This window comes from Podarcis tiliguerta (assembly GCF_965153285.1).
Source record: "Podarcis tiliguerta genome assembly, chromosome: 6".
Classification (NCBI taxonomy): domain Eukaryota; kingdom Metazoa; phylum Chordata; class Lepidosauria; order Squamata; family Lacertidae; genus Podarcis; species Podarcis tiliguerta.
The window spans coordinates 3,045,248-3,069,810 of record NC_139539.1 but is presented as its reverse complement, the minus strand read 5'-3'; the positions used below and the strand labels follow the sequence as shown (position 1 = coordinate 3,069,810).

Below are 24,563 nucleotides of genomic sequence, written 5' to 3'. Positions count from 1 at the left end.
TAATAATTTTATTTATACCCTGCCCTTCCCGGTTCAAAAACCGGGCTCAGGGCAGGCTAACAACAAATTTAAAACACTTAATTGTATTAACAATTCTGTCATAAGACAAACAAGCGGGACTACAATGACAAAAATTAAAATTTCCAATTTAAGCAGAAAAAACACAGAACACTTTCAAATAGATTAAATCACCAATGGTTTTAGCAGCAGTTCCCATGAAGCTAGGCAGATTTGCCTTGGGTTTACCTTTTGGGGGGTGGGATTTGGGGAAATCCAAAGTCACTAGACAAAAAAAGTGAGATTGGTTCTGGCTGAGGGCAGCGTCAATGAGAATGATGCCCAGAGATTTTGGAATCAAATCACCTCTGCAACTTACGGTCAAGGCCAGTTTGGACAACTCCCTCTGACTCCCAGCTGCCGGAAACTCCCTTGCCTTTATGTTCTGCTTGTGGGAAGCGATGTGCTCTTTAAACAGTCATGGCTTTCCCCAGAGAATTCTGGGAGCTGTAGTTTGTTAAGGGCACTGAGGGTTGTTAGGAGACCTACAATTCCCAGAATTCCCTGGGAAGAGGGCTTGATTGTTAAACCACTCTGGGAATGGTAGCACCCAGCAAGGAATAGGAGGGACCCTAATTACTCTTTGGTGGGGCGCAGGGGGCACTGTGGGTTAAACCACAGAGCCTAGGACTTGCTGATCAGAAGGTCGGCGGTTCAAATCCCCGCAACGGGGTGAGCTCCTGTTGCTCGGTCCCTGCTCCTGCCCACCTAGCAGTTCGAAAGCACGTTAAAAGTGCAAGTAGATAAAAAGGTACCGCTCCGGCGGAAAGGTAAACGGCGTTTCCATGCGCTGCTCTGGTTCGCCAGAAGCGGCTTAGTCCTGCTGGCCACATAACCCGGAAGCTGGATGCCGGCTCCCTCAGCCAATAAAGCGAGATGAGTGCTGCAACCCCAGAGTCGGCCACGACTGGACCTAATGGTCAGGGGTCCCTTTACCTTTTAATTACTGCACCTTTAACAAACTACTGCTCCTAGAATTCTTTGGGGTAGCCGCGGCTGTTCAAAGTGGTATCATGGTACTTTAAATGCATGGTACGGCTTCAGCCGGAGCCGACAAGGCTGTTTTTATGGTCTTCCTTCTTAGGGGTCATTTGCAAGGTCGCAGGCCTTTATTCCAGATTAATGCAAAGATCAGATGCCTGCGACGTAGGAGAGGTCTCTTGGTGGCTACTAGCCATGATTACGCTTGTCATCTGACCGGCTCTTGGCCGGCACGCCGTCGTTTCTCATGTCCAGGCTTCCTGCCATTTCACGCAATTAAAAAGAGAGAGAGAGATAAGTTACCAGCTGCGTTCGGAGCTGTTGCCATTTCTGGACAAAGGGACAGCGCCGATCTGTTGCAGGAGGGGAGAGGAGGTGCCGATTTCCAACATTACTCCCCAAGGCAGAGAAAAACAAAATCATCTCTTGTTGTCGGGTGAGGAGGCGAGTGCTCAATGCCTTCTCGCATTCTGCCTCAGCGCTGCGAAAGAAGTCCCTGGATGAAATCCGAATGCGCTCTTCACATTGTCACAGCGCTGGCTCTTTGGCAGCGAGGGAGAGCAGAGTAGGCCCTAGCTCAGGAGCAAAGCCTTTGCATGCAGAACACCTCCATCCTGCACTCCCGGTCCCTTCCTGGCACTGCTGCTTAAAAAAAAGAGTTCAGGTAAGAAGACAGGGAGCCATTGCCAGCCGGAGTCAACAGCACACCAAGCTCCTTTTTGTTTGGGACCTTTATAATAATAAATAAAGAATAATTTTTTTATATATACCCTGCCCTTCCCGGTTCAGAAAACCGGGCTCAGGGCAGCTAACAACAAATTTAAAACACTTAATTGATGCAACAAAAAACAGCATAAAATGTGAATAACAATCAATTCAGAATTCAAAAATCAATTTAGGGGGGAAATTCATCCAATAAATATTAGATGATCACCAGGGCTAGCTGGCTAAATTAGTCCTATTTTGGCCAGTGAGGAAACCAGGGGAGAATTAGCTGTGGGATTCCAGAGCGGGTAATCTTCATAAAAAGGGGAGAGGGAGGGAAAGAAGGGAGGGGAATAAAAGATCAGGCTAAGTTCTAATTGAAAGCCAGGAGGAATAGCTCTGCCTTACAGGCCCTGCGGAAGGAAGTGAAATCCTGCAGGGCCCTGGTCTCATGGGACAGAGCATTCCACCAGGTTGGAGCCATCACTGAGAAGACCCTGGCCCTGGTGGAGGATAGTCTGACTTCCTTAGGGCCCGGGACCTCTAAACTATGATCACTGCCTTCCCACCACACGCACAAAATAAAGGCAGCTTATAATGAATCAAATCACACCAAGGGAAATAAGGGGAGATAGGCGTAGCTTAGTGCCGCATTCGCCAACCTGGTGCCCTCCAGCTGTTTTGGACTACAATCCCCATCAGCCCCAGCCAGCAGAGTGGATTCCCATGTACCTCCCACACCCAGGAGATCCCATTCTTCCTGACTTTTGCAGTGTAGGAGGGTTGGACTAGATGACCCTCAGAACCCTTTCCAACTCTACAGTTCTGTGACTCTGTGGCTTGACCGGTGTTCCGATCCCACTGGAAAACTTGTCTTTCTTGTTTCCAGGCTCGTCCTCACTTCCACTCATCCCATACCTAGAAGGCACGGGTCTCAGCAATTTTGCTTTCTCCTGGAAAGTCCATTCTTTAGCACTAAAAAGGTAAAGGCAAAGGGACCCCTGACCATTAGGTCCAGTTGTGGCTGACTCTGGGGTTGCGGCGCTCATCTCACTTTATTAGCCGAGGGAGCCGGCATACAGCTTCCGGGTCATGTGGCCAGCATGACTAAGCCGCTTCTGGCGAACCAGAGCAGCGCATGGAAACGCCGTTTACCTTCCCACCAGAGCGGTACCTATTTATCTACTTGCACTTTGAGGTGCTTTCGAACTGCTAGGCTGGCAGGAGCAGGGACCGAGCAATGGGAGCTCACCCCGTTGCGGGGATTCGAACTGCCGACCTTCTAATCGGCAAGTCCTAGGCTCTGTGGTTTAACCCACAGCGCCACCCGCGTCCCTCTTTAGCACTAAATCAGAGCAAATGTCAATCTGGATAAAACATAGTTGGCATTTGCTGTGATTCAGCAGTAAACAGTGGGTTTACCCAGGGGAAAGTGCCAGGGCATGAGGAATCATAGAATCATAGAGTTGGAAGAGACCACAAGGGCCATCGAGTCCAACCCCCTGCCAAGCAGGAAACACCATCAGAACACACCTGACATATGGTTGTCAAGCCTCTGCTTAAAGACCTGCAAAGAAGGAGACTCCACCACACTCCTTGGCAGCAAATTCCACTGTCAAACAGCTCTTACTGACTTCCTTCTGAATTGTGGATGAACCCAGAAACTTGACCCTGCCTTGTTAGTCCACCCTCCAACTGAGGTTTTTGGACAGAGGTTGGGTGGCAACCTAGCAGGGATTCTTTAGCTGTGGTTCCTGCATTGCTGAGGGCTGGTATGGATGACCTTTGGGGTTCCCTCTCAATGCTACACTTCGATCCTTCTCTGACATCCAAAAGCCCCTCTGAGCCCCTTGCTGTTCCACAGCAGCTCCCATCTGCTTATCAATCCCAGGAGGGGCAGGAACTTGGCGACTTGACATCAGGGCCGGTCGCTTGGTGGAGTTTCCGACACAGGATGGAGGAAACAAAGGATGGCTGGCGTAAAGGAAAAGCCGCCTTCCTGGGGCAGGAGCAGAGCGAGGACGAGGCATGGAGCACGAAGCAAAGAAAGGCAAGAAGGTGAGTGCAGGGGGGGGGACACGCCGTATGGGGGTGCTTTTCCGTGAGTGGGTGTTGGGTGCTTTACGGGGTGAAGGGACGACACACATCAGTTTCCACCTCTCCAACCTGACCTGATGAGGAAGGCTGAGTTGTGTTTCTGGGTGCAAAACAGATCCCTGGATCTCTTAAGGGAGCCTGCAGCAGCCAAGTGTATAGTCCAGGTTATGGGTAGGCAATTAAGGCCCGGGGGGGCGGATTCGGCCCAATCGCCTTCTCAATCCGGCCCGCGGACAGTCCGGGAATCAGCATGTTTTTACATGAGTAGAATGTGTCCTTTTATTTCAAATGCATCTCTGGGTTATTTGTGGGGCATAGGAATTTGTGCAATCCCCCGTCCCCCAAAAAATACAGTCTAGCCCCCCACAAGGTCTGAGGAACAGTGGACTGGCCCCCTGCTGAAAAAGTTTGCTGACTCCCAGTCAGTGGCGTAGCGTGGGTTGTCAGCACCCGGGGCAAGGCAAGTAATTTGCGCCCCCTAACCCGTGGATTTGCGCCCCCTAACCCGTGGATTTGCGCCTCCTAACCCTAACCCCCAGGTGTTGCGCCCGGTGCGGCCAGCCCCCCCTGCACCCCCCACGCTACGCCACTGCCCCCCGGTCCAGGTGCTTCAGACTAAAACTCCCATGTGTTGTAGTCCAAAACATCCGTCAGGCGCCAGGCTGGCATGGGCTGTGTAAGGTGTTTGGGGAACCCCAACTGCCCTATGCAAACACCACACAGCCTTTTTCCTAAGCCACGAAAAGGATTCGGCCCTTAGAAAGGGGGAGGAGCCGGCAAACAATGGTGCCTCCACTGTCAGCATGCCGTTAAACGAGACAGCCGTGCACCGCAGAATCTATTTTGGAACTGCTGTTTCCATCACTGTTTTCTGCCCGTCCGCAGCCCCATGTTGCTATCCGGCGACTCCCAGAGCCTTGATTGAGTTGGCCCCAGAATTCCATCCTACAAGTTGAGTGGCAGGGTTTGCAAAAATAAGTGCAATGCATCAGAGCAAACAGAGTAATTCCCTGTGACTTTAATCAGGGGTGTAGGAGGGGGGGCGGAGGGGGCGGGGCAGCCTGGGTGCCACTCCAGGGGGTGACAAGATGGCCTCTGCCTTCCCCCAGCTGTACAGCGGCCGAGGGTGCGCACAGTCCGTATGGGCGCCACTCACACGGCGTCCGTATGGGCTGCCACTCTCGCACACCGTCCATATGGGCGTCCGCACAGGCTACCGTGCATGCGCACTCCATACTGGATGCCGCACATGCGCAATCCGTACGGGATGATGCTCGTGGTTGCCGTGTAAGCGGCAGCCCGTACCGAAGCTGCGCGTGAGCGGCATCCCATACGGAGTGTGCATGTGCGGCATTCCCTACAGACTGTGCATATGCAGTATTCCACATGGAGTGCACACACATGGGATGCTCAACATGCGCAGTCTGTATGGGATGCCGCACATGCAGGCCCAGGCAGGGGGGGGGCCATATGGGCCACTTGGCCCAGCCTCCGATTCCAAAAGGGGCCTTGGTCAGCATATTCACAATCGCAGGGGATGCACTGGGGCAAAAGCGGAGGCGCAAAGGCGGTGGCAGTGGTGGGTGGATTCCCTGGGGCCATGGCTGGCAGCGCAAGGGAAAAGCTTCCCTGGCGTATAAGACTTCAGTTATCCCCAGGGTAAAAAAAAGGGGGGTACATTATCTACCTGGCCCGGGCCTCTGCCTGGCTCTGCAAGGCCCTGCGCACATGCGCACTCCGTACGACACGCTCCCGCCCCAGGTGCCAGAGAAGGTTCCTCCACCACTGACTTTAATCAATCTTGGGTTAGGTGGTCGGTCTCTGCTGCTGGTGTTGGTGCCCAGCACATTCACATTTTAGAAAGAAATGGTTACACATCAGAATGTAGGACGCTGCCTTGGACTGGATCAGATCATTGGGCCATCTCTCCCAGTACTGCTCACACGGGCTGGCAGCAGGTTTTCAGGGCTGCAGACAGCCTATATTCCCAGCCCAGCCTTGGGAAGTAATAGTCCTGCTCTATTTTTCCTTGGTCAGACCACACCTGGAGTCCTGTATCCAGTTCTGGGCACCACAATTTAAGAGGGATATTGACAAGCTGGAAGGTGTTGAGAGGAGGGCGGCCGAGATGATCAAGGGTCTGGAAACCAAGCCTGATGAGGAACGGTTGAGGGAGTTGGGTATGTTTAGTCTGGGAAAGAGGAGACTGAGAGGACACAGGATAACCATCTTTAAGTATCTGAAGGGCTGTCACACAGAAGATGGAGCAAACTAGCTTTCTCCTGGTCCTGAGGTGGGCACCCGAACCAATGGTTTCAAGTTATAAGAAAGGACATTCCGACCAAACCTGAGGAAGACCTTCTGATGGAAAGAACTAGAGAGAGATATGGGGGTTATGTTCTTACGTTTTATTGCATAGTGTTTGTGCAGGTAATTCTATGAACCGGGATTCAGCCATAGACTCCTTCAGAATCACCTGAAAGCTGTTCACACCTCTTGCTTACCTGGCATTGACGGTCTCACTTTGTCACTCACCGCAGTTGAGATGCCTTCAAGGTAGAGGAGCACTGGAATGGGGTGGGCGGATGTGCTCTCTGCACATGTTCAGAGGAGCTCCCCAAATAATAATAATTAATTAATTTTTATTTATACCCCGCCCTTCCCGGTTCAAAAAAACGGGCTCAGGGCGGCTAACAACAAATTTCGTCGTTTAGTCGTTTAGTTGTGTCTGACTCTTCGTGACCCCCTGGACCAGAGCACGCCAGGCCCTCCTGTCTTCCACTGCCTCCTGCAGTTTGGTCAGACTCATGTTTGTAGCTTCAGGAACACTGTCCAACCATGTCGTCCTCTGTCGTCCCCTTCTCCTTGTGCCCTCCATCTTTCCCAGCATCAGGGTCTTTTCCAGGGAGTCTTCTCTTCTCATGAGGTGGCCAAAGTCTTGGAGCCTCAGCTTCAGGATCTGTCCTTCCCGTGAGCACTCAGGGCTGATTTCCTTCAGAATGGAGAGGTTTGATCTTCTTGCAGTCCATGGGACTCTCAAGAGTCTCCTCCAGCACCAGAATTCAAAAGCATCAATTCTTTGGCGATCAGCCTTCTTTATGGTCCAGCTCTCACTTCCATACATCACTACTGGGAAATCCATAGCTTTAACTATACGGACCTTTGTTGGCAAGGTGATGTCTCTGCTTTTTAAGATGCTGTCTAGGTTTTTCATTGCTTTTCTAAAACCCTTAATTGATGCAACAAAAAACAGCATAAAATACAGTATAAAACGTGAATAACAATAAATTCAGAATTCAAAAATCAGTTTGGCGGGGGGGGAATCCATCCAATAAACAGTAGATGATCACCAGGGCTAGCTGGCTAAATTAGTCCTACTTGGGCCAGCAAGGAGACCAGGGGAGAATTACTGTATTTTTCGCTCTATAAGACGCACCAGACCACAAGACGCACCTAGTTGTTGGAGGAGGAAAACAAGAAAAAAAAAATTCTGAATCTCAGAAGCCAGAACAGCAAGAGGGATCGCTGCACAGAGAAAGCAGCAATCTCTCTTGCTGTTCTGGCTTCTGGGATAGCTGCGCAGCCTGCATTCGCTCCACAAGACACACACACATTTCCCCTTACTTTTTAGGAGGGAAAAAGTGAGTCTTATAGAGCAAAAAATACAGTAGCTGTGGGATCCCAGAGCGGGTGATCTTCATAATAAGGGGAGGGGGAGGGAACTGAGGCGAACAGGCATTGAATTGGCCAACAAGTCCCAGGACTCAGCCCAGGCTTATCTCGAGCCTTGCACAATCTTTTCAAGAGAAGCCAATGTGTTTGCCGTTCTTGGTTTAGCTTTGGGAATTGGGGGGGGGGGGGCAATGATATCTTCTCCCCCGCCCTGCCCACATCCTGAGCAGATGGGCCTGGGTGGCCTTTCCCCACCCTGTCACAGATCCAGCAACATCTAAAGCCTCTGGGGATACATTTCCCCTCCAGCTGCCCAAGGCGAAGCCCAGCTGTCAGCCTGGGCTCCTGGCCGAAGAAACAGCAGCAGCCGATCCCGAGACCGGCATGTTAAATTGGTTTGCTTGGGCATCGCCCATGGGGCAAAGAGAAGGCAGTTATTGGGTGCCGGAAGCAGGTGGTCCCAATGTCACCCCCTGCCTTCACTCTAACTGTCTAGAGCAGGAGTCCCCAAACTAAGGCCCGCGGGCCAAATAAGGCCCGAGGGACTTGTTTATCCGGCCCACGGCAACCCCCGCCGCCCGCTCTTACCCACGCTGCGTGACTGCCCTCTTCTGGGTCGGAGGAGCACCAGAAATTACTTGTGCACATGTGCAAGCGTTATTTGTGTGTGCACAAGCATTATTTGCGGTGCACATCTGGGTCAGAGGAGGCCCATGCGCATGCGCACAAGCTATTTCTGGTGCTCCTCCACCCCGGAAGTACGCCAGAAATAGTGTATGCGTGATCGGCGCTGCGTGATCGGCACTGGAGACACCGGCCTGAGGCGCGGTAAGTTTGCTGACCCCTGGTTTAGAGGCCTCCTGATCCGTCATAAGGTTTCCCAGTTCCAGCCCCACAGAAGTGAACGGGAGCTGCAAAAGATCCCACATCAGTGAGATCTTTGCACAGGGAAATTTCCCCAGGGGTGTGTGTCATATCTGCAAACCCCTGCACCTGAAGGATCCATCCACCTCACTTTGTGGCCAGGTGACCTGTTGATGGAGAATTCATCCTGATTTGTGTGCAGGGAGTTTGGGTAACACTGGCTGTTTAATGAATGTGCATTGCGATTTGTTCGCAGTGACTATCTTAATACGGTGGTTCCCAAACTTTTTTGAGCTGCCTCCTCCCTTGGCTCCATAAATGTCGTGGACCCCGGTGCCCTCTATCCTATAGAAAGCACCATCCAGAATAGTGGTTTGCACGTTATAATAATAATAATTTATTATTTATACCCCACCCATCTGGCTGGGTTTCCCCAACCACTCTGGGCGGCTTCCAACAAAGTATTAAAATACAGTTGTCTGTTAAACATTAAAAGCTTCCCTGAACAGGGCTGCCTTCAGATGTCTTCTAAAAGTCTTGTAGTTGTTGTTCTCTTTGACATCTGGTGGGAGGGCGTTCCACAGGGAGGGCACCACTACTGAGAAGGCCCTCTGCCTGGTTCTGTGTAAACTCACTTCTTACAATGAGGGAACTGCCAGAAGGCCCTCGGCGCTGGACCTCAGTGTCCAGCCTGAACGATGGGGGTGGAGACGCTCCTTCAGATATACTGGACCGAGTCCCTTTTGGGCTTTAAAGGTCAGCACCAACACTTTGAATTGTGCTCAGAAACGTACTGGGAGCCAATGTAGGTCTCTCAGGACCGGTGTTATGTGGTCTCGGCGGCCGCTCTCAGTCACCAGTCTAGCTGCCGAATTCTGGATTAGTTGTTGTTTCCAGGTCACCTTCAAAGGTAGCCCCGCAAAGGAAGATAATAACACAGTAAAATTCAAAGCAGTGACAATTAATTGCACAAAATCTAATTAAAATAATTAAATTCAATTAAAACTGATGATTTTGAATAGTCATTGACCTCTCGTGCCCCCTGCCTCTTAGTGTCCCCCACTGCCCCCCCCAGGAGTCGCTACTACCCACCTGAGGAAACCACAGGCTCTTTTTAAGGAAAGGGCTGGTGCTGTGATGCTTTTATGATGACCTGTATGTTTCAATAGATTATAGATAAATTCTATTGATGTTTAATTGGTGCCTGGAAAGCATGGGGCGAAAGGTCAATGTGGATGAGCCCTTAACGTGGGAACTGGATGAGATTAGCTGGAAACTGAGGCAAAACCTCTGGAGAGAGGAAGGGGCTACCTAGTTGCTTTCTGGGAATGTGAGAGAAGGGTCTGTGCGGAGTGACAGAGGCTGGGTTTCCTTGGCCGGTGTCATCTCTTCTTCCTGATGATTGCTGTAGCAGGAGCAAAGATAAATAATGCAAAATAGCAATGATATGCAAATTGCATTCAATTAGGCTGCAGGCTTTTTATTTCCTTGATACAGAACTTAATTTGGCCTTCTGGCAGAGAGCGTGCTTGGAGCCATCTGCATTCATCACCGAGTCTGGATGAAGCCATGGAATCATAGAATTGTGGGGTTGGGAGGGACTCCCAAAGGTCATCTATTCCAGCCCCCTGCAGTGCAGGAATATCAGCTAAAGCATCCCTGACAGATGGCCATCCAACCTCTGCTTGAAAACCTCCACCACCTTCTGAGGAAATCCGCTCCACAGTCCACGGTCAAACCGCTCCTAGTGCCAGAAAGTTATTCTTAATGTATTGTCGGAATCTCCTTTCTCGTCATTTGAATCCATTGATTTAAGCCTTACTGTGCTGGTCCCGTGGGTCAACCGAGAGGCGAGGTCCAAGTCCAGTCCGAGGTCGAAGGAGCAATATGGAGGCAGTCCGTAAAAGCTGAAGCTGGGTGCAGGGCAGGGAGTCCGGTGAGGTCAAGAGAGCAGGACAGGGTTCAGGCAGGAACTGGCAACCAACAATGTTGCTCCTGCAACTTGGAACTAGGGCTGGCCGGTTTTTATCTGTCCCGAGGCATAGGGCGGCCCCGATCCTCTGGTGACTCGCCTCTCCTGACCTGGAGGTGAGCACTTCTCCTGCGGGAACTTAGTTCCCTCTGCCTCTCTGCCCTGAGCCTCTGCAGCTCAGGAGAGGCTGGAGGGTTACCGGACCCAGAGGCAACCTCCGCTTCCTCTGACGGGGCTGAGAGTGGAGCACTTGCAGGCAATGGGTCCTCCATCACCTCCGGAACCAGAGCAGACTCAGCTGATGCCTGCACCTGAGGACCCAGCACAGGTGAGGACCCTTCAGGCTCATGCCCCAGCCCCAGCTCAGCTGGTTCTGGAGGCGGGGACTCCTGTGCAGGCTGGGAGCCCTCAGGTTCAGCATCCGAGTCCGAATCCCAGGCCATGACACTTACCTTCTGCAGCAGCAGCAGAAAACAAGCTTGCCCTATTTTCCATGTGATTGCCCTTCAAATATTTGAAGACGGCTACGTCTCCTCTTCTCCAGGCTAGCCATACCCAGCTCCTTCAACCGTTCCTCATCAGGCTTGGTTTCCAGACCCTTGATCATCTCGGTCGCCCTCCTCTGCACACCTTCCAGCTTGATCTAGACCAGGGTTCCCCAAACTTGGGTCTCCAACTGTTTTGGGACTACAGTTCCCATCACCCCTGGCCACTGGCCCTGCTAGCTAGGGATGATGGGCGTTGTAGTCGAACAACAGCTGGAGACCCAAATTTGGGAAATCCTGGACTTCTGTTTATGCAGCCTAGGATTGCATCGGCTTATTTTGCTGCTGCATCGCACTGTTGGCTCAAGTTTGCAACGAGGGCATCTGCCAGCATCTGGGGCCCGTTCTCCATCACCCTCCTGTTGTGACTTTACTGACGGGGCCTCTGCTTCTGCCTGCTTCCCCAACAGGGCTTTGTGTCACCAATCAAGAGGCTCGTCTTCCCAAAGGCAGCCCGAAGGCAGGCCCTCAAGAGCAGCCTCTGCCGCCGCCCTCTTCACTCCGTTCCGCTCTACCCTCCTGACTATCTCATCGACCCTCAGATTCTCCTGCACGACTACGTGGAAAAGGAAGTGAAGGTGAGGGTGCCCAAGGGGCCAGAGTGAGGAATTTGCTGGTGTCAACACAGCAACTGAGGACCATGTGATGCATTTTCTGCCGGTGTGGATTTTGAGCGGAGGGTTTTCCCCGTGGTTCTGCATTTGTGAGAACTCAAGCTTTAAGTGTGCTATACCTTATGTTCCTATGCAATTAAAACTTCCATACTATTTGACAGCCTAAACATCCCAAAATGACGCAAAGTGTGTTCTGGATCTGTGTAATATATAATAATAATAATAATAATAATAATAATAATAATAATAATAATTAATTTATTACTTATACCCCCCACTCTGGACGGCTTTCAACAAAATATTAAAATACAGTAACGCATCAAACATTAAAAGCTTCCCTAAACAGGGCTGCCTTCAGATGTCTTTTAAAAGTCTGGTAGTTGTTTTTCTCTTTTACATCTGGTGGGAGGGTGTTCCACAGGGCGGGTGCCACTACCGAGAAGGCGCTCTGCCTGGTTCCCTGTAACTTGGCTTCTCGCAGTGAGGGAACCGCCAGAAGGTCCTCGGTGCTGGACCTCAGTGTCAAGGCTGAATGATGGGGGTGGAGATGCTCCTTCCGGTATACTGGACCGAGGCCGTTTAGGGCTTTAAAGGTCAGCACCAACACTTTGAATTGTGCTGGGAAACGTACTGGGAGCCAATGTAGGTCTTTCAATCTGTCCTCCTCACCACAGATCCATCCAGACAGATCCCTCTGCTTTCAGCATGGAACCATCACTTAGGAGATTTCTGCCTCAGCCTTGTCCCACTTTATCATGGCTTCTTATCTCTTTATCTCCAGTTCTTAGGTCACCTGACTTGGGTAACGACTTCCTTGAACCCCTCCAGCCGCGACGAGCTGTTGCAGCTACTGGACACCGCAAGGGTAATCTTCCAATGTACTTCAATGCGCTTTGGTGTTGTTCAATTAACAGTCCTATGCTTGGAACGGAAACTGCCCGCTTGGGAGGGCGCGAAGGGATGCAGAGGCGCTGAAGAGACTTGCGACAGGCGCCACTAGGGAGAACCACTAGGATGAAGAAGTTATGTCGCCATGTCTCGGCTGCCAAAATAACTTGGCCGCTTGGGATTCTATATATCCCAGGTGCTCCACGCCAGGTGACAAAGCATCTGGGGCCAATCCTTCTAATCCCTTTCTGAAGCTACCTGTCTGGTGGTCATCATCAGCACAGCATAAGCATGTATGTTTAGGCTCAGAGACTATTCTGCCTTAGTGTGTGGCTTGGCTGACTTGCCTGAGTTATCTGAGTCAATTTCATAGAAGTGTGAAGTTGGGAGGAACCCCAAGGCTCATCTAGTCTAACCCCCTGTGCTTTTCTGCATTGATGGGATGGCCTCATAGTCCAGATTCCCCCAACGTGGAGTCCTCCAGGGGCTGATGGGAGTTGTGGTCCAGAGCAGCTGGCCTGGAGGACTACAACTTGGGGAAGTCCTTCCCAGGGATGCAAAACTGGGCACCATTTAATGGGCTCCCACCCCCTTTTCGTTTCACCTTTCCTGCAGCAATTGAAGGAGCTTCCTTTGAAGACAACCCCAGAGCAGGATAGCATCTTGAGCCTTTCGGCCCGCTGCCTGCTTCTTACCTGGAGGGACAACGAGGAACTCATCCTGAGGATCCCCACCCATGAAATTGCAGCCGCCTCCTACCTGCGGGACGATGCCCTGCACCTCCTGGTGCTCAAAACAGGTGTGGGTCGGTTCAGGTAACCTGGAGGATTCCCGACAAGAGAATTCCCACCTGGTTGAAAATGGATCAGGCTACTTCCAAGCCATGGGCCTCAGGGCAGAATGTTTCTGCATAGGCTGGCTCAGTTGGTACACACAATTTGCAATATCTTTCCCCTTTTCTCTTGCAATACAGTGGTACCTCGGGTTACATACGCTTCAGGTTACAGATGCTTCAGGTTACAGACTCCGCTATCCCAGAAATAGTGCTTCAGGTTAAGAACTTTGCTTCAGGATGAGAACAGAAATCGTGTTCTGGCAGCATGGCAGCAGCAGGAGGCCCCATTAGCTAAAGTGGTGCTTCAGGTTAAGAACAGTTTCAGGTTAAGAACGAACCTCCAGAACGAATTAAGTACTTAACCCGAGGTACCACTGTAATTTTTTTTATACACTATATACATTTTTATTTAAAAAAATTAACATATCAGTTCCAACAGTCATACGGCATAACTTCATATCTTATACAGTATTTTGGACTTCCATCAACACCTCTGATGATTTTCTGTTTTTATCACTTATTCCGCATTTCTTACTTTCTGTAATACATATAATTATCCTTAACTAATAGTTCTCTTCATAGTCTTTCTTGCAATATTTCAAATAACCCACCTTACAAAACTTCTTTTCTCTTGCAATAATTTTTATTGGGATTTTTTATGGAATTGATACAAAGAACTACCAAGAACAAGTCAAAATATTTCCCTCTAATTTCTCCTGAGTTCAGGTGTTCGGCCAGGATAACCGGCTCTCCTTGGCTGTAATGTGTGAATGCTCAGGATTTGCTCACCTGGTTACTTATAGCAGCATGGGTCTTCCATTCCCAAAACACAACCTTATTTTGCAACGAGTTGTTGCCAACTTGAGAGCAAATGAGCATTGCTATCTCTCAGCCTAACCTGCTTCACAAGGTTGTTTTGAGGTTAGACCAAGAGAAATCCATTCACTATTATCCTGACAGGTTAGAGATAAGCAAATACAGCCTCTTATCCATTGGAGTTCCCTAAGCACCACCGCTTGTCATGCATAAAATCAGAAAATTGCAGAGGCGGAAGGGACCCAGAGGGTCATCTAGATCAACCCCCCTGCAATGAAGGAAAACTTTAAAACCTCTGCTTAAAAACTTCCAAAGGAAAGAGAGTCCACCACCTTCCGAGGGAGTCTGGGTCTTTCCCAGGGAGTCTTCTATTCTCATGAGGTGGCCAAAGTCTTGGAGCCTCAGGTTCAGGTTCTGTACTTCCAATGAGCACTCAGGGCTGATTTCCCTCAGAATGGATAGGTTTGATCTTCTTGCAGTCCATGGGACTCTCAAGAGTCTCCTCCACCACCAGAATTCAAAAGCATCGGCGATCAGCCTTCTTTATGGTCCAGCTCATGGGCCTTTTTTGCTGCTGCATCACAGCGTTGGCTCAGGTTAAGCTTGTGTTGTTGTTGTTCTTATTATTCCCAGGCTTGGGAGTGGACCCGGTCCCTGCAGGAGGTAGCTTGGATGTTTACCCTGGAAGCACCCAGGAGAAGAAATTCCCTGGAGGGCCAGCTGAGAAGAGACCGGCAGAACCCCGGCAGCTGGGGGGCACGATGGAGCGACGCCACACCATCTGCAGCCTGGACTGGAAGATGGCCCGGGGCGGACCAGAGGGCAGGCCCAGCGGAGGGGGCAGCCTGGAGCGGAAGCAGGGCACGGGCAGCTGGGAGAAGAGGCAGGGTCCCGCAGGCGGCAGACCCTTTGGGAGCTGGGAGCGCAGGCAGACCTATAGCGGCAGCTGGGAGCGGCGCCCCACGGGCAAAGCTGGGGGCAGCTGGGAGAGGAGGCGGCAGGCCTACAGCGGGAGCTGGGAGAGGGGCAAGACTTGGGGCAGCTGGGAGCGCCGGTGGCACACCGGGAACAACCCCCTGGACCCCAAAGAGCCCAGCCCTGAAGCCTACTGCAATCTCATCATCCTGGCCGTGGCTAACAGGGTGAGCAGCCTGAAGCCCGGACTTGTCCTCCCTTCAAAATAGACAATCTCTCTCTCTCTCTCTCTTTCGTATTTTTAAAAGCTTTTTTAATGAATCAACAAGATAAAAAAAAGATCTGTATAAAAACAAAAGCAGAAAAAGAAGGGGGAGCATGTATATGAAAACAAAAAAGGAGAAGAAAAAGAAAAAGGGTTAGGGTTAGATAGGGAAGTTTTTAAATGTTTTATTATGTTTTTATATATGTTAGAAGCCACCCAGAGTGGCTAGGGCAGCTCAGTCAGGTGGGTGGGATAATAATAATAATAATAATAATAATAATAATAATAATAATAATAATGGAATAGGACATCCCTATTTTCATCGGAAGGGATGTGGGTGGCGCTGTGGGTTAAACCTAGGGCTTGAAATCCCCGCGACGGGGTGAGCTCCCGTTGCTTCGTCCCTGCTCCTGCCAACCTAGCAGTTCGAAAGCACCTCAAAGTGCAAGTAGATAAATAGGTACCACTCCGGCGGGAAGGTAAACGACGTATCCGTGCGCTGCTCTGGTTTGCCAGGAGCGGCTTAGTCATGCTGACCACATGACCCGGGAGCTGTACGCCAGCTCCCTCGGCCAGTAAAGCGAGATGAGCGCCGCAACCCCAGAGTCGGTCATGACTGGACCTAATGGTCAGGGGTCCCTTTACCTTTTACCTATTTTCATCAGAGGAATGCTGGAGGGTATGATATACCACCTAAATAACCACGTCCTCTAAACTGGTCGCAAATGATGAAGCAACTCTGGAATGCGGATCTGACTGCCCTTTCTCCCTCGGGTGCAGGACATGGCAGAAGAATCGTGTGCTCTCATCTGCCAGGTTTTCCAGATAATCTATGGGGACCAAACCATTGAGTGTGTGGACCGGGCTGGTTATCACTACACATCAACCATGAAGCGTCCTTGGCTGTCTAGCCGGAGTGAGTACATTTAGGGAAGCTTTTAATGTTTGATGCATTACTGTATTTTAATATTTTGTTGGAAGCCACCCAGAGTGGCCGGGAAAGCCCAGCCAGATGGGTGGGATATAAATAAATTATTATTATTATTATTATTATTATTATTATTACGCAACCGCCTTAAGACAGAGTCAGCTCATTCATTTATTTATTTGAACAATTTATATACCGCTTAACTGCAAGCGTCTCTAAGCAAATTACAAAGTTGCAATGGTGAAAAAATCAGTTGAAACTATTCAGACAAATATAAATGCATGCTGGAATGAAGAACTTGAGTCGAGAGGCGACATGTCTGACCTCAACTGGAAAGGAGCTCCATAAAATTGGGTGCATGATACTTTTGCTTCTGCGTTCTTTGGCGATCCCTCGTAGCCAAGTAAGATTGTCTTCCATAAACACGGTTTTAACAGTGAGTCCGTAAGTGACTGTGGAGGCCAATTCTGGACCCACACGTCCTTCCACAGTGGGGACATTGGTTTCCAGGCGGGAGTTGATCACGGTGTGGATTTGCCAAGTGTGCCTTCCTCTTAGCACGTTTCTCCCTTGCGTCCTGAGTTCGAGTGTCTTCAAAGCCCATGACACCTTTGGTCAAGGCTGTTCTCCAACTGGAACACTCGCAGGCAAGTGTTTCCAAATTATTGGTGTTTATACTACATTTTTAAAGATTTGCCTTGAGACAGTCTTTCAGCCTCTTTTGTTGACCACCAACATTACGCTTTCCATTTTTAAGTTCGGAATAGTGTAGTTGCTTTGGAAGACGATAATCAGGCATCCGAAGAACATGACCAGTTCAGTGAAGTTGATGTTAAAGAATCAATACTACCCCAGTGTTGTCTGCCATGATCAGCAGTGACTGAGCTGTTGTGCCCACCACTAGGTATGGGTCTTCAGATGAGTAGAACAGTGCCATTGGTTCCCGAATATCATTGCAAGCAAACATTTTTTAGCATTGCAAACACCCTTTGGTTAGTGATTAAAAAAAACTGGTGGAAATAGTTTTATGGGTGCCTTCCATATACTTTAGGCTATGACTTGCCTCATCCCTGACTCCTGGGCTTGGCTGACTGTGGATAATGGGATTTGTAGTCCAAAAAATCTGCCAGGTACTGCAAAGGATGGAGGGTTGAGGTCTGACAGCGCAGAAACCTGTTTTCCTACACCCCTGTTTAACCTCTTGTGCTGTCTGCTTCCAGGTGAGAGCTGTCGGACGGATGGGACGTACGGCTATGATGCTGATTTCAGCTGCTGTAGCTCTTTGTGAGTCCTGCCCCCCCCCCCACTGGTAACAAGCGAGATGGGGCTGATGGGAGTTGTAGTCCAAAATGGCTGCACCAACTGGGGCTGATGGGAGTTGACATGGGAACAGTACCTGGTTGTCGAAGGCTGACCTGATTTGTCATTTAATTGGTTTTGTTAACCAACTAAGCACCTTTTCATCTGCTAAAAAGGTACCCTATGAGATAAATCATTTCTAAAACTAGTGCAGATAAGATATCAGGTACCATTTGGGAGGGACGCGGGTGGTGCTGTGGGTTAAACCACAGAGCCTAGGACTTGCCAATCAGAAGGTCGGCGGTTCGAATCCCCGCGACGGGGTGAGCTCCTGTTGCTCGGTCCCAGCTGCTGCCAACCTAGCAGTTCGAAAGCACGTCAAAGTGCAAGTAGATAAATAGGTACCGCTCTGGCAGGAAGGTGAACAGCGTTTCCATGTGCTGCTCTGGTTCGCCACATGACCCAGGTTACTTGCTCCCTCGGCCAAGAAAGCGAGATGAGCGCCGCAACCCCAGAATCGGCCAGGACTGGACCTAATGGTCAGGGGTCCCTTTACCTTTACCTGGTTATGGTAACCAATTAAGCACCTTTTCATCTGCTAAAAAGGTAAAGGAGTTGTAGTCCAGAATGGCTGCACTGGCAGTGGGGGCTGATGGGAGTTGTAGTCCAAAATGTCTGCTCCGGCTGGGGACTGCTGGGAGTTGTAGTTCAGAATAGCTGCACTGGCAGTGGGGGCTGATGGGAGTCGTAGTCCACAATGGCTGTGCTGGCTGCAGGGGCTGATGGGAGTTGTAGTCCCAGGGCACAATGGGGAAGGCTGACCTAGTCCAACACCACGTCTGCAATTGGGGAGTGGGGAGGAGAAGGAGACCTTCTTGACAACATGAGACGGGAAGGGTTACTGATCCGCTTGCTTCCTTCCTCCCTCAGCGATGGTTCCCACGACACCTTTGAGGCCTGTTGCAGCGACACTTCGTCCCCCTCCTTCCATCAGTCCCATCACAGCCTGGCCACGGCCTGCAGTGGCAGCGACCAGAGCAACGCTGGCCTGGAGCAACTACAGGACTACATGATCACAGTGAGTGGGGTTTGCGGGAGTAGCCTGAGGGAGAGGCACTTTGGGTGCCCTGAATCCACGAGCCTTGCAGTCACTGGGTGCTTCTAAAACCTCCTCCTGGGAACTGTCCATTAGCGTTCTTATTGCAAAAATTAAAATCACTACAAAACTATTTCACCTGTGGATGTAAACGTAGGCGGCATGATAGAAGTTTATACCACTGCATAGGCATGGAGCAAGAGTGCTTTTGGGGGGGACGAAGGGGTACACATACCCCTAAACATTTTGTGAATCTAAGTTTGGCCTCATTGAGGGGCAGTATTTCAATATGAGTAGGAAAATGAGAGTACCCCTAAACTTTTTTTTTAGAAAAAAGCAGTGTGTGTGTGTGTATGTGTGTGTGTGTGTATTACTAACTTTTCTGTTTTACAATTTACAATACTAATTTTACATCCTTAAGATATCAATGACTTCTTTTATTCTCTTCCCATGGTCCATTTTACATATCAGAAATCCCTGCATATTTTGCAAAAACTATACCAATCAGTATTCCATTATTGCATCCATCAAAACTTATTTACACCGTTTTCAGGTGTACACAATTATTTCCCCTATATACAAGAAACATTTTCCAAATGTTTCCCGAAAGAGGTGCAAGACGTCTGTTTTTACAGTTCCCTCCTTGCAAATGATAAATGTTCGTCGTTTGGCGTGACTGTCCTGCCTCTTTGCCTCCCCCCACAGCTCAGGAACAAGCTGACGCCGCAGGAGATCCAACAGTTTGCCTTCTTGCTGAGAGAATACCGGATGGGTCTGGCGGTGGAGGGATACTGTGCCGGCCTCCTCCAGCTCTACGGAGAAAAGCGGAAGTTCCTGCTGCTGGGTAAATGAAAAATCTCTGCTTTTGGTGGGGCAGGAGAGGGAAGAGATGGGAAAATCGCCACCGGGGCACGTCAAGTCACTTCCATATATCACTACTGGGAAAACCATGGCTTTAACTGTACGGGCCTTTGTTGGCAAGGTGATCGGGTGATATTATATATATATATATATATATATATATATATATATATAAAATATTTTTATTAAGGTTTTTACATAAAAGGAAAAAACAAAAGAAAAATACAAAAAGACAAAAAAGACAAAAACAACAATACAGAAAAAACAAATAAAAACAATTCCATTTTCGTAATATTCCTTGCGTTTACTTATTTCCCAGACTTCCCCACACCTCCCCTCACTGTATTCCAGTCCAAATATTTAATCAGCAAATCCCTTCCCTCTGTCTTAACTTAAACTTTATCTTGATATCTTAATATATCTTAATCTTATCTTAATATCTTAATATGTTAAACCTTTTAATTTTACCCCTTTTAACCTTCAAATTTTCCATACTCCTTCACCACTTTGTTGCTAATAACCTTTTAACCTCCATCCGATGTCATTCTAACATTCATTAATCTTATAATATTTCTGTAAATAGTCTTTAAATTTCTTCCAATCTTCTTCCACCGTCTCTTCTCCCTGATGTGATCAGGTGATGTTTTGCCCTTTGGGGGATTGCAGGGACAGGCTCCTGGTGACCTGGTGGGCCAAGGAGCCTTCTCCCAATCTCCCTCGCACCTTTCTCTGTTCTGCCTCCTCAGGGATGCGCCCCTTCATCCCTGACCAGGACATCGGCTACTTTGAGGGCTTCCTGGAGAACATCGGCATCCGCGAAGGAGGGATCTTGACTGACAGCTTCGGGCGCATCAAGAAGAGCATGAGCAACACCTCAGCCTCTGCCGTGCGCAGCTACGACAGCTGGTCCTTGCGCTCGGAGTCGGAGTCCTTCAACCGCATGATCACGGACATCACCCACGACATCGAAGCCCTGGCGAGGGATGAGGAGGAAGAGGAGGAAGACGGCGACGATGACAGCGGTGGCAATGATGATGATGAAGACAACTACCTGTGAGGAAGGGAGACCACCTGGGCCTGAAAGGCAGAGGGGAGCCAGGAACACTGAAAGCGCTCTAATTTGAAGTCAGACAATTGGTCCAGCTGGCTCAATATGGTCTATACTGACTGACAGCAGCTTTTTAGGGTGGGTCTCTCCCCACCCTATCTGGAGAGGCCGGGGGTTGAATTTGGGTCTTTCTGCAATTAAAGCAGTGGCGGGGCAGCCAATCCTTATTTGAGCCTTCTACTCAATGAATGAGGGACGCAGGTGGCGCTGTGGATTAAATCACAGAGCCTAGGACTTGCCGATCAGAAGGTAGGCGGTTCGAATCCCCCGCGACGGGGTGAGCTCCCGTTGCTCGGTCCCTGCTCCTGCCAACCTAGCAGTCAAAAGCACCTCAAAGTGCAAGTAGATAAAGAGGTACCACTCCGGCAGGAAGGTAAACGGCATTTCCATGCGCTGCTCTGGTTCGCCAGAAGCGGCTTAGTCATGCTGGCCACATGCCCCGGAAGCTGTACATCGGCTCCCTCGGCCAATAAAGCGAGATGAGCGCCGCAACCCCAGAGTTGTCCGCGACTGGACCTAATGGTCAGGGGTCCCTTTACCTTTTTACTCAATGAATATCTGGATCCTGCACACCCTCCAATTGCCCCTATTTGCCAGGGACATTCCCGGATTTACAGAAGCCATCCTGGTTTCTGATTTGATCCCAGAATGTCCTGCTTAGCCTTAGGATGTCCCTATATTCATCAGAAAAAAGGAGAATAAGTACCAAACCAAAGAGATAAGTCACTATACAGCCTTTAGAAGACATTTGAAGGCAGCCCTGTATAGGGACTTTTTTAATGTTTTATGTTTTTATATATGTTGGAAGCCTCACAGAGTGGCTGGGGCAGCCCAGTGTGATGGACAGGGTATAAATATTATTATTATTATTATTATTATTATTATTATTGAATAAGACATCCCTATTTTCATCGGAGAAATGTTGGAGGGCATGGATCTTGGCAAGCAAAGGTGAGCCACCCCTTTCTCTCCCCACCTGCTCCCCAGTTGTGAAACAGATCTGCAATGGAACATGCATGCTCAGAGGCAGTCTACCATTCAATATCATTTGCTGAGCGGTGGGGTTGAGAGAAGCCTGTGGAGCTCATGTCCTGCCTTTGAATATCCCAGAAGGATCTGGTTGTGCAATGTGAGAAGCAGGATGCTGGACTAGATGGCCATCTGGCCTGATCCACCAGAGATCTTAGAATTGTAGAGTTGGGACCTGAGGGTCATCTAGTCCAACCCCCTACAATGCAGGAATTCTGCCTATGTTCTTGCACCTGTCCCACCCCATGGCTTGCTCTCTGCAGCTCGAGTTCGTCCTACTGGTCTGCTAGGTTCAGGAGAGTCCCCTTCGGATGGACTTCCGATGTCTTGTCTTGTGAAGTTGGTCAAGCGCCAAGCAATTTTTAATAGAGCAAGACGGCCCTCTGCTGGTCTCTTGCAGAACGCATGCAGTGAGCTTATACCATGATAACCAAGACAGGTGTCACATTGCACCATCGTTTGCAAGTTCTCTTTTGAGACTCAAGCTTTTACAATCGGTGCAACGGCAGGGTTTTTTATTTTGTTTTTGAAATGAGGTTACAACCTCTTTTAGGAATTGCAATATTTATTTGTTTTCATACTAACAGAAGCTTTTCTGGGCTGGTTTCCAGACCTGTGCAATGGCCCTCCCACAATAAAATCATTAAAAACGTAGGCGGAACCCAACACTTCTGCAAGTGGACCTCCACTCATGCAATGGGACTTCCTCCATTCTATCCTTCCCCATTGCCCTACCTCTAACGCAGAGAGGGGAAACTGGGGGTCCCTGAAACATTGCTACACTCCAAATCCCATCGTCCCTGCCCACTGGGCCGTTCTGGCAGGGGCAGATGGGAGATGGAGTCCGACAACATCTGAAACCCCCTGGGCTCACCATTCCTGAGGTTTCTGCAATGGCTGCTTTGCAGCTCTGCGGACAGTCCTTGGTTGAGCAAGAGAGTCCAGAGTTCTTGGATCTTGGATCTCCTGGCATTGTTGGACTACATCTCCCATCATCCCAAACCAGCTAGTTGGGGGTGGCGGGAGTCGTAGTAGCGCAGCGAAACCTGGGGACCAAAGGTTTTCTCTGACCTGCAGCAAAGCAGAGCAAGGGTCAGTAGGAGTCCGTTTGGCGGTGCTTTGAGAAACCACAAGAGGGTGCTGTCCTCTCTTCGTAACGCCCTTCCCTTTTAAGGTTCGCATAAGGCAGAATGGTTTGCCCCTTGCGGAGCTACAATTCCCAGCACCCTTAGCAAACTACAACTCCCGGGATTTTTTTGCTGGGTAAGTCACGTTCTTTCAGTGAGTGGCTTGTGTGCTACCTGTGCTTCTTGGCTCAGCAGCGGCCCTTATAACTCATGGAAATCATTCCCGTAAGGTGTTTTCCACATCAAGGTCTGTCGCTGGGAAATGTGAAGGGCAGGAGAAAGGCCCTGCGGCTGGATCAGGCCCAAGGGGGTCCATCTTGTCCAGCACGGATGCTGGAAGCAACAGTGAGCTCTGATGGCTACGTACTTTCCCTCCGTCTCCTTCTTCCTCAATTCTCAGTTGACTGAGCAGCAAAAGAAAGATTCGTGGGTTGCATCAAAGTGTAAACATGGAGCAATTTGCATTTCAGAAAAGGAAGTTCCCCCTCTTGCAATTTCCGAGAAAAAGCCCGGGCCTCCTGCCAGCTGGGTGGGGCTAAGGTTGCTTCTCGTTTGGTACCTGCTGGCCCCGCAGATGCCCCTGACCAGGCTGGAGGGTGAGTCACCAGAAGGACGCGGTTGTGACATCATTCTGGAATCTGCACCAACTTCCTCTCACCATTTCGGGCAAAGCTTTGCATTTTTGCAACGTGGTAAAAACCACGCTTTGCATGGAAACTCCATAGAAATGCTTAACAAAATATTAGTAAAAGTCCCAGGTCTTGAACTCTAATTCCATTGGATCACCACCCCACTGTCCACTCCCCTGACAAAAGTCTTAAATCCCCCTTTTAAATCTATATTGTTAAAAAATGCCTGAATCGCTCAGGCAGTAGAGCTATTAATCTAAAAGTCGTGGGTTCAAGCCCCACTTCAGGTGAAAGGATCCTACGTTGCAGAGCAATCACTCTGCGGTTCTATGAAATCCTAGGTTAAACTGGTCTGGCTAAGCCTAGCCTGGCAGATCTCCTTTGTGAGTTGATCCCTGGCTTTTTGAGTGTTTTGGGGTAGCTAAGAGACCATTCATCCACACTGATTCCCGTACGAAGGCATTTGTAAATCCCAGTGCCTTTGGAAAAGAATTGCAGACCAGCAGTTTTGAGTCAGAAATTGAGGACCAGGATATAGCTAAGTTATTGAGCTCTGCAAGCAGAGTTGGAGGTCCTGGCTGGTCCTGTCAAGCAGGGATGGGAAGCTTGCTTGCCTCCATCAGATGTTGCTGGACTCCAGCTCCCACAAACCCCAGCTTGCATGGCCAATAGTCAGGAAAGATGGGAGTTGTAGTCCTGCGGCCCCTGCCCTAGAAGACCTAATGTCAGACCAGTGGACTTTAGGTGTCTGTTGAGTTCTTCGGCCGTGTTCCTCCAACTACACTCAACCTGTTAGAATTCCTGCGCCGTTATTGCGGTCATGGGACTGTTGTCTATCACATGACGGTGTATGTTTTGACTCCACAGAGTGGGAAGTGACGGAGACAGGATGTTTGTGATACTGTGTTCCGTGAAGTGGGACTATTGTCCTTTGTTCTTTTTCTCTTCGCTGTCTGATGCTAGAGAGAGAGGGAGCCATGTTGCAGTGCTCCGTGTGTGTTTATATGTAAATAAAGTAGATTAGCCAAAATGCTGAGTTGCTGAGGTCTGTTACGCAAACTGCGAAGACTCTGCGGATCCCTAAGTGTGCCAATGTCGGTTGGCATCAGTCGCTGTGATGTTTGGGCTGAAGAAAGCTTTTGAAGCTCCCGAACGATCGACCAGGAGGGAGAGAACATGCCAGTCAGGCATGTGTCTCTGCCAGGGTCCTACTCGAGTGTAGGACGAGCTCCTGACACAACCTGTGTGCTTGTAAATTAA

At 49.6% G+C, this 24,563-nt stretch overlaps 1 protein-coding gene and 1 long non-coding RNA gene across 4 annotated transcripts in view; both read left to right on the top strand.

Moving 5' to 3' along the window:
* LOC310680779 overlaps positions 1–24,333 on the top strand; it is a 105,410-nt gene extending 81,077 nt beyond the window's left edge. The window contains exon 2 of the long non-coding RNA XR_014512937.1: positions 21,003–24,333. This is a non-coding gene — a long non-coding RNA (uncharacterized lncRNA). The remainder of the gene's footprint in view (positions 1–21,002) is intronic.
* CCM2L (CCM2 like scaffold protein) lies at positions 3,471–24,333 on the top strand. 3 transcript variants are annotated; one of them, XR_014512843.1, is made up of 10 exons: positions 3,471–3,801; positions 11,304–11,471; positions 12,289–12,372; positions 13,011–13,194; positions 14,680–15,188; positions 16,007–16,142; positions 17,375–17,438; positions 18,384–18,531; positions 19,255–19,539; positions 20,048–20,185. XR_014512843.1 is itself a non-coding variant. In XM_083447429.1 (10 exons), exons 1-10 carry the CDS (start codon positions 3,772–3,774, stop codon positions 20,465–20,467), a joined length of 1,773 nt encoding a protein of 590 aa, XP_083303555.1. In that variant the 5' UTR covers positions 3,482–3,771; the 3' UTR covers positions 20,468–24,333. The 3 variants fall into 3 exon arrangements, 2 of the variants coding, with proteins under 2 accessions (XP_083303556.1, XP_083303555.1); XM_083447429.1 differs by having other exon boundaries at positions 3,482–3,801; positions 19,255–19,393; positions 20,157–24,333; XM_083447430.1 differs by lacking the exon at positions 11,304–11,471 and having other exon boundaries at positions 3,480–3,801; positions 19,255–19,393; positions 20,157–24,333.
* Positions 24,334–24,563: the final 230 nt, after the last annotated feature.